Below are 10000 nucleotides of genomic sequence, written 5' to 3' on the forward strand. Positions count from 1 at the left end.
GATAAAATAGGACCGATTGACTTGACTTAAGACCTCCCCGCCAAAGCACTTCACAACTCCCTCACTTGTAGCGTTCCCCAAGAAGGAGAGATGTGGATTCAAAAGGGTCAGTGGAAGAAGTTTAACCTCAAGGATGGCCCTGAAGGAACTCAGAATATACAGGTTGAATTAACGAGCAGAACATTCTTGCAAAACACGCTGTGAATGTCCTTTTGTTTCCTTGTTCTCTCGCCCTAATTCGGTTTTATCTTTCTCTCCATCTTTCCACCTCAGACGCAGCAGCTATGCACCTGTTTTATACCTGTTTCAATCAGTTTTACACCTGTTTCAATCTGTTTTACGGGTCTGATGGTCCGAAGACGCTGACAGAACCTGAGCATAAATGATGCTTGACTATGGCCCTTGACACATAACCATACGCTACGAGGCTCGCACCGTGAGCTAGAACGGGGGGGTCTCTCTCTCTCAGCTTGCTAAACAAAACCCCATATATTATTTATGGAAGGACATAAACTCAGGGGACCGTGGCCCCTCCTGTCACTTTGGTCCTTTGAAACCATCAATAAGTCTTTTTTTCCCCCATTAGGAATCTAGGACAGCCAAGTGATGTAGTGCTGCGGACATACTGCAGTTTATGGAGATAATGCATATTGGTGACACACATTGCCAGTCGGCTGCTTATTGGATAATCAATTATGCTGTCTCAGTGACGAAAAGCGGATGGAAAGAAGGGAGTAGATGAAGTTTCTGCACTATATCCCAAGCTAGGCTCTCAAACATTCTGATAAACCACAGAAAACAGCTGTCTTAAAATGGGATAATTTCATTTTTGGGACCCTTACAGGCTCCTGCTGGTCCTCCAGGGAGATGGCACTCAGGAGGATTTTGGTGCGTCCCAGCTCCTGGGAGTCCACCTTGATCAGTCTGTGTTTGGGTGACTTCATGTCCAGGCTGGAGCACTTCATGGGAGACCCGAATATGGGGGTGGACGGGTCGGCGGTCCCGGACTCGCCCCTGGACCGGTTCTCCGAGTCCTCGTAGGGGTCCTCGAAGTCCAGGTTCTTCTGGAGCCGGTAGGCCTTGAGGATCTCGCTCTCGGTGTAGTCTGGCGTGGGAGGCTGAGGAGGAACCCTTCTGCTGCCGAAGCTCAGGTAGTCCTTCAACCACTTGGCCATTGCAGCTCTGCTTCCACTGGGAAAATGGTGTAAAACGGGAGAAACAGGCAGGAGGCTGCAGGAGAGACAACAACAGTTAGGTGTTGTGACGATACCTAAAGACTCTAATCTTACCTCTCTTCATCATTATCTGGACTCTAGATTATATAATGAAATATCAAATTGTGTGTATGCACAGCAGAAGTAGAAGTATTTCGGTTGTGTATTGAAGCAATTGAAACGAAGCCAAATACATATATATCATGATTCTTTAACGATATTTATGTATAGAAACTATTTTTTTGACTCAATGTCATTTCACACTTGGAAAAATGTTATTTCACCAACAGCTGGGCATGATACACTGCCATTGTTTAACGAAGTCCTGTTATACTCCGCCTGGACTTTAAACCCGCAGCTGCTATTAAATTCCACTCCCATACAATAAAACCAAGCTTACACTCACTCAGAAAACAGAAAATATGCACAGATAACGATACAGGGGAAGCAAATATACAGTATATATAAAAATATACAGCATATCCATGATAGTCCTTGTTTCTGGACTTTTTGTGATCCAAACGTTTGGAATGAATGAAAGCATGCAAACCGAAGGTATGCCACCGCTCATTCCATCTTGCGTATCTTTTGGTTTTAATTTTGACAATTTGACAAAACCCCAGTCTTCATAGTGAGTGTCGGGTCGCACGGTTCCACCAACCTTTCCGCGGTCCTACAGCCACTTCGGATCCGCGCGCTGAAAATTGCGCTTCTTCATGTTGACAACAAGCCCAAGGAAAACACCGCGAAAAGTCGGAGAAACCATCCACGCGTTCGTTTAGATTCGGGCTTCCACAAACCGCCAAACTTGAAGGACAAAGCGGCCTGAGAGAGTGACAAGTGCCGCCGGACAGACTTGCAGGGGGGACGACTACTACTGCTGCCGCCGCCGTGCGTGCGAGACACAACAGGCGGACGAGAGGAAACCGCTGGAGAGAGGCGGCCACGCGGGGCGAGGGGCGGGGCCTTAGGTCCCAGAGACACGCCCCCTCCCCCTTTGATTTGTATCTTTTATTTTTTTATTTTTTTTTAACATTCCAACCGAGCGTCCATTCATTCAAATATCTGCACGCTGGGAGATTCCCGCTGAGATTCATTGAATTGAGACGCATTTTAAAAACATGCAGAACAACAACTACAAGGAGAATTATTTTAACATGCAGGCACAGCACATTTTTCACCTTGTTATTCATTTATGTATCTATCTATCTACCCATGCTTGAATCACCATGGAGGATTATATTGTCCTAAATCCTTTTGACTATATATATATCACAAAAATCTACCACACCACCAAATGCTGGATTTTGTATGGAGTGTTTTGTCATGAACAAATTCAAAACAGGCGGCTACAATGACTACAAAAAGCACTGAAGCCTAGAATCAAGTCTGACTAAAAGATCAGGTTGGTTTTTTTTTTGTTCCCTTGGCAGAATATAAATTATTCTTCCACAAATGTGCCATTATCCAGGATCTAGGCAGGCTGTGGTAAATTGGATTGTGCACCACCAGTGTGTGAGACCTTCTAAGGCTGTTAAAAGACCGTAAATGCCTCTTTCTTTACGACAAGCATGAGCTCACCCTCTCCCGGGTGCGGAAGATTGGATGAGGTCATCATAATGGCACACCTCACTCCACCCCCAAGGAATCTCCACCAACATAGCCAACCATCGTACAACTTCCCATCGTCTCCCCATAGGAGACCCCAGAACGAGAGTTTTCTTTTGGATTCGAGAGCCCCAAATATGGTAACCGGAGTTTGAAAATGATCACTAAATGACTGCAAGAGCAGAATTGCACTTGAATCCACTGACTGAGTAATTGCAAAATCCTCCGGCAAATCCCTGCAGACCATGCAAGTTTAAAACAAAATGCTCTAGGCTAATGGCTTATAAAACTGGGATTTCTGGAAAATAACATGCCTTGGTCTACAAAGATGGCTTAACCCATTTCAGTCAGGAAATATAAAGAAAAAAAATCTTTCATAGCATGTCTTCTAATGTCCTCTAATTCTTTGTTTGTACTGCCCGATTCCTCCATTTCCCTGTCTCCTAATCTTCCACTTTCCTCCTCCTACACTTATGCTCTTCACCTTGCCTTTTGTCTACCTTTCTCTCCTCTGCAGCTTTCATCTCTCTTCACATCTTTCACACACCTCCCTCTTTCTCTGACTTCTCTCAGTCACACACACTCCCCTCTATTCTCCTTCACATCCCACACAGTTCAACACCTTGTGCTCTAGTCATATCCATGTCCCTTCCTGCTATCTTGGCTGACAATGTGAAAGACATTTTTTAAACAGAACAAAAGAATAAGCCTGGGCAAAAGATGGAAATGCGTGATATCTTAGAGAAAGGAGAAATGGACCGAGGCAGGACAAGAGGAAGGGAAGCTGGAAAAGCTGTGAGAGATAGAAAAAAGATCTCTTACAGACACAGGAGAAAGGAGAAGGACAAGCAATAGAGAATCCAAGCTCTCCAAATGAAAGAACGAATCATACATTCAAACAGACAGGATGACGGACAAGCAGATCAAGTCATAACACCATTTGCATTCAAAACAAACACAAATCTATGAGATCTAAAATTAAATTGAATGCAATAGAAAAAAGTGCTGTGAATATTTTGGAAATTAATAAGCTTCTCTAATAATAACAAGCTAAATATGGATGTCATAGTTTCTCTGCACCGTAATGCCTTCAAATGAGAAGAACGTCTGCAGGAATTCTCAATGCATGCAACCAATTTATTTGCCTCTTTGGAAGATATAGGAGTCAGTTATCTCATAAAAAAAAAACCTCACAGACTATTAATCCAGATGAAACCTTATGTTTACATTTGAGTAATATGTGTATGGTTTTAAAACTCTCTTCCCACATAGAGGTTAAGAAACAAGGGCACAATCCATAAACAGCTCATTTTCCCGATTCATATCCCATTCAACCACTGCCCCCTCTCGGTATTACACGCACACTGCATGTGTTTCTTCGGTAAACTGTCATGCTGTCGTTTAGATAACGTGAGAAAACAACAAAGAGAAAACAATAATCCCAGAAAGTATTTATATCCAAACATGTGCACGACAAACGGTTGAGCTGCACACGCATGTATTTCATAAAGAACGTGATGCGCCGAACATAAACTCTCACCGGAGGCAGCCGACGTGCCTCCAACGTCAACGTTGCTCGCGGCGGTGATTGACACTCTCCCGGACCAATCGGACGTCGATCCGGCGTTTTGCGCGATACTGATTAGTTGATTTACGACGAGGGCGGGGCTGGTCCTTCCGTCAGACGAACGGGTGAACAAGCCGCGTCCGAGCTGCTCCTGGGACAGAAGTAAGGGCGGCCGGGACGGGTAGGCCTCCATCACTTTCACACATAGACTTTTCAAATTGCGCGAACTGCTGGTCACTATAATTCTCTCAGGGCTTTTGCTCAGGCTTTGTAAATGTTGATGATAACTTTGAAATGTGTGAATGAGTGTAAGGATGGATGGATGAACGAATATATGGATATATTGGTGGACCCACTTTAGATGAACAAGCAAGTGGCTTTATTCATCAATGCATTTATAGCTACGGAGCTATATTAACAAACCACGTGGTATATGTTTTACATGCCAGCAACATCTCAAATTGCTACCCTTGGAGTTGTTGATACAGAGTCTATGGATTTATTGTTTATTTTTTTTAGATTTATTGTTTATTTTTTCCTATTTTCTATTTTTCGTGACTTAATTTGTATTGCTTATTTGTTCTGATGCATGCTGCTTTAACACCCTAACTTCCCTTCAGGGATGAATAAAGTATCCATCTATCTATCTATCTCCATCAACCTCTGTGAATGAGCCACAAGCCACATAAACCACATGTATGAAGCTTATATAATGTATACTTTTTTTTCTCATAGATGCTTTATTTCTCCATCTTGTCTCCTGCAGTGTTCCTCGCGAGAGTAAGACCCATCAAGCCACAATGAAAAGTCTGAAGGCAAAGTTTAAAAAGAATGAGGTAAGAACAACATACCACAGATGCACTAGTGAGTTTTTATTTATTTATTTAAGTACACACACATTTAACACATTTATTTAGATACAACACCTTCATAACTTAGTATTGGCCATTCTACCTGCAGCTGCTCTATACAATTCCTAGGTAGCTATACAGTGTGTGTGTGTGTGCGTGTGCGTGTGTGTGTGTGTGTGCGTGTGTGTGTGTGTGTGTGTGTGTGTGTGTGTGTGTGTGTGTGTGTGTGTGTGTGTGTGTGTGTGTGTGTGTGTGTGTGTGTGTGCGTGCGTGCGTGTGTGTGTGTGTTTGTGTATGTGTGTGTGTGTGAGGGGCACTGGGATTCAGTATCACGGTGTAACAGCAGGGGAGCAGGACTGTCTCCAGACTGGCACTATAACCAGAGCTCTCAGGTAGCCTTCAATTATTCACACACACACACACACACACACACACACACACACACACACACACACACACACACACACACACACACACACACACACACACACACACTCTCGCACATAAGTAATGATGAATATCCTGCTGCTGTCCTTATCCAGAAGAGGAACAGGGCAGATCCAGGGTATTTTTTATGTTTCTTTAATGCGTTTGTTTGTTGTTTTGCTTCAAGGACAGAAACTATTGCAGATGACTGACGCTTTCTTTTTTATTATTGTATTTTACTGTAGTGCAGTTGAAGCAGGGCCTTATACACACACAGTACAGGGGCTCACTGCTCTTGGGTAGTTTTGGATAGTACATTAAATCTGAAGCATTTTCACAACTGGGAGCCTTAAAACAAATAAAAATAAATTAAATAAATGTCTCCCTTTCACAGTTAGTTGCTATCGAAACAGTTGAGTTTAAATCCTTTACCCCGGGGGCTTTGGTCCACAAACCGAGTGATCCCTCAGACCCTGGGGGATGGAAACGCTGTTATAACATGGATGAAGATGAACCTGAGAGCCACGTGGTGACTCCCGGTCTAGATAGATGGATTGATAGGTAGATAGATACAGTAGATAGCCGCACACATCAGAACAAATAGGCAATAAATAAAATACAAAAATAGAAAAAAACAATATATATAAATATATAATATATACATAACATTTTCTGACAATAAATGATAAACAATAAACCTAACCTCCAAATCTACAACTTGCCTCTAAGATTTTCCCAATTTTGAACTGTCTTACATAACACACAGTTATTATACTGTATATAGTATATACTGTAAATAGTTATAATATGTATTTTTCATTCATGAACAATATTTCTGATTGACATTAGTACCCACTAGTCTCCTGTGATGTTTACTGCGCATGACCCCCTTATACCACCACCAGGATAAAGTATGACTATTTGCATGTTTTAACTTGTGTTTGTGTATTCTATCATTTCTGCCCTGCTTTTGGGAATGTCAGTCCAGCAGAGAACAGCCACCCTGTGTCTCGTCTTTCTGCTGAATCCTTAAAAATCCTGCAGGCCGCCGCTTTGTAGCAGCAGAGCTCACAGACCTACGCAGCTGTAGCGTACAGGACAGGACAGGGCACAGAACGGATGGATGGGATGCGGGAGTGGGCTTTCCCTAGAGCAGACGCAGACGATATTACTGGGTAAAGCAAAAGGAGGACATAGGCAGAGGAACGAGGGAGTGTGTGTGCCTTGCTTTGTGTGTGCCTTGCTTTCTGTACGTGTGTGCGTGCGTGCGTGCGTGCGAGTGTGTTTGAAGCTCAGGGTAGACTGACCATGTCCTTGCTAGCGGGACGAGCGGCAGGATGAAGGAAGGAGGATGTTACAGCAGGAGCTTGGGACGAGAGAGGGTAGTGCAGTGTTAAGTCTATATACTGTATACGTTTGTATATACAGTATGAGCGCATTCTTGTAAATATGTTAAATGTCCAGTGTGTGGCAGCAAGACTGGTTCAGGTAATGCTTTCATATTTGTCTTGTGGGACGATATCTTTGTCTGTATTTGTTGGAACCCTCTACAGTTCATTTATTCCCTATAGCCGGTAGTGGGTTTCATATTGGTGTCTGTGTACAGTATAGGTACAGTAGATGGATGCAGGTTAATTCAGGGTTCAGCACTTTGTATATAGTTCCGTGTGCGTCTAGTATTTAGGCTTTTAAGAACACATCAACCCGTCTAGCCTGCATGGATCCTCAGAAGCCCGTGTTTAGCCTCATGAAACGCCTCTGGCCTTGCTTCAGTCTCCTGCCTCTGCCAGTAGGTATCGCCCCCCCCCTCTCTCTAGTTTTGTTTAAGCATGTGAATTGTCAGGTAAATCAGGTGACTCTAATTCCTCAATGTCCAGAACATTGTATCTATTATCATTATACTGTATATCTATGTGCACTCCACGTCTTGGTTTCATTATGTGATCACAAATCTCCTCATCCAGTGGCTGCCACCAGGAAACCCAATGTAGCTTTTCCTTATATTGAGATACTTTAATACCTTGTGCAGTACCTCTCTTGTGCTGCCTAGTCATCCGGTGTTGGGTACAATATGAGATACGAGACACCGTATCTGTTTGGGGGGGGGGCACGTAGGGCAGGATTGTGACCCGCTCTCTGTTTCCACCCCCTGAAGAGTCAGGATTGGAGCAAGGGCGATGATCGACTGCTTCATGCTGTGGAACAGAACGAACCTGACAAGGTCTCTGCCCTCATCGTCAAGAAGGGCCTCTGTCCCACCAAGCTCGATGCAGAGGGCAAGTCAGCGTAAGTTCATTTTTTCTTTTAAATTAAATAAAGTTGTACATGATAAAAAAGAAAAATGATGTATATGTATTAGGGCTGGGTATTGTTTAGAAAATGACGATACCAGTACCAATACCAGTACCCTTAAAGTGATACCGATACCAATAGAGTACTTCATTCGATATGTTTCTTTTTCTACTATACCCATCATGTCAATCGAAGCATTCAGTTACATATTATGCCACCCCTCCTCCCCAACCAAATGATTTTTACATGAATACATTTTGAAAATGCTCAAATTATTGAAATGTTTTTTAAATCACTGCACAAAACTCTACAATAAAGTATTTGGGCAGTGTCATTTTAACCCTTCCCTCTGCGGATGAATAAAGAGGGGATGGTGGCTCAGGCGGTAGAGCTGGTGGTCTAGTGATCTAAAGGTCGCTGGTTCGATCCCAGGCTCCTCCTGCTAGCAGGCTGTAGTGTCCTTGAGCAAGACAATTAACCCCTCATGGCTGATGGCTGCGTCCGTCGGTGTTACAATTGTAAGTCGCTTTGGATAAAAGCGTCTGATAAATGACTAAATGTAAATGTTAACAGATAGCCAGTACAGGAGGGATGATTACAGCGAGGAAAACCTTTCACTGTTCATATAGAAGCCTGACCGTTGTTTTAAGACAGATTTGAAAAAATTGTGAACCTACCCTTTAACAGACCGTTGTAGCTGCCGCTGCGGTAGTGAGCCAATCACACGTCGGATTAAGCTGCATCAGCTGGCTGCAAGCAAAACCATACAAATAGTATTTTTTTCTAGATCTGGGTACAAAAATGATTGAATGCAGGTGTTGTTTGACTGGAGAAGTTTTGATACTAATTGGTATTGAGTTATTTTGGTTGATACCTTGAAGTTTTTGAGCACTGGATCTCTCTGCAGTTTGCACCTCTGTGCCTCCAGAGGTCGTCTGGATTGTCTGGAGGTCATCATCTCTCATGGGGCCGACCTCAACGTCACAGATGGAGCAGGTATTGCTGTTTTTCTGTAAAACAGTGCTTATCCTCTGAACCAAATAATTAATTAATAACTGTACAGTATCCCCTTATTCTCTCACGATTCTGATCTGGTTTGATTCCAGGCTTCAGCGCCCTCCATCTAGCAGCCAAACACGGCCAGCCAGAGTGTTTGAAGAGAATTTTACAGGTAAAATATAGAGGAAGATCATTGTGTGATAAACTATTCATGATGAATAAGGTCAATGGAATCATTAAAATGTGAGAACATTCTCTTTTAAATGCCATGTTCTTTGTTATTTATTTTTATTTATTTAAAGGAGAGAATGCCAGTGGACTGCTTCGACAACATCGGTCGGGCTCCTCTGCACCATGCCGGTAACTCTTCCACTCAGTGCATTTATTTGTTTTTCCTTATTGTTATATTATAGAAAAAATCAGTATGCAGTATATGAAAAGTCAACACCCCATAATGCAGCCACCGTAGATGCCCAATGCAATCCATGTTCTCAGTGCAGCTTTATGTTCTTTGAACTGTAGGTTGTGTATGTGTTGATGTGTTGCACCAGATGTGAAAATTTTTTTTTTTTCTAAAGTCATCAAATTGGACATTCTAAGAGAAAATGTCTTAAGTACTTTTTAAGGTTTTTGTTTTTTTTGTTTGTTTGTTTTTTTTTCAGCAATCAGTGGCTGCATGTCCTGCACAGAAACCCTGTGGGACTTCAAAGCCAATCTAGATGTCCAGGACGAGGTACGGTGGAAAGTAGGCTTCTTAAAGGACGATCTCCGGAATCTAGCTGTGTTTTAATGGCCTGTGTGCAGCCGACTGTTCTGCTGTGACATGTTTTGTCTATGTCCACAACTGTGGTACTGTCAGGACGGAGCAACTCCCCTGATCTTAGCTGCGCAGATGAGCAGAGTGGAGCTGTGTGTCTTCTTGACGGACCGGGGAGCCGACGCTAACATACAGGACAACCAGGGGAGGTAGTGGACTTATCCTTTCAGGGTCTGAGTCTGAACTTGACTTAGTCCAATACTGGTACAGGTTAAATGCAGAGAAC

General features: G+C 43.0%; 2 protein-coding genes across 2 annotated transcripts in view; one reads left to right on the forward strand and one right to left on the reverse strand.

Annotated features, from left to right (window-relative positions):
- Positions 1 to 2008, reverse strand: part of shdb (Src homology 2 domain containing transforming protein D, b) — a 21253-nt gene extending 19245 nt beyond the window's left edge. Inside the window, exons 1-2 of the mRNA XM_080000959.1 lie at positions 1876 to 2008; positions 843 to 1230 (exon numbers count right to left, since the gene is read on the reverse strand). Coding sequence (XP_079857085.1) covers positions 843 to 1175 — 333 coding nt within the window. The 5' untranslated portion in view covers positions 1176 to 1230; positions 1876 to 2008. The remainder of the gene's footprint in view (positions 1 to 842; positions 1231 to 1875) is intronic.
- A 3181-nt stretch (positions 2009 to 5189) lies between these two features.
- ankrd24 (ankyrin repeat domain 24) overlaps positions 5190 to 10000 on the forward strand; it is a gene marked incomplete at its 5' end in the record, with an annotated part of 14732 nt that continues 9921 nt past the window's right edge. The window contains 8 exons of the mRNA XM_079996735.1: positions 5190 to 5225; positions 5558 to 5632; positions 7822 to 7952; positions 8866 to 8954; positions 9065 to 9129; positions 9260 to 9317; positions 9620 to 9690; positions 9817 to 9923. Coding sequence (XP_079852861.1) covers positions 5190 to 5225; positions 5558 to 5632; positions 7822 to 7952; positions 8866 to 8954; positions 9065 to 9129; positions 9260 to 9317; positions 9620 to 9690; positions 9817 to 9923 — 632 coding nt within the window. The remainder of the gene's footprint in view (positions 5226 to 5557; positions 5633 to 7821; positions 7953 to 8865; positions 8955 to 9064; positions 9130 to 9259; positions 9318 to 9619; positions 9691 to 9816; positions 9924 to 10000) is intronic.

The sequence above is a fragment of the Zeus faber genome (genome assembly GCF_960531495.2).
Source record: "Zeus faber genome assembly, chromosome: 1".
NCBI lineage: Eukaryota > Metazoa > Chordata > Actinopteri > Zeiformes > Zeidae > Zeus > Zeus faber.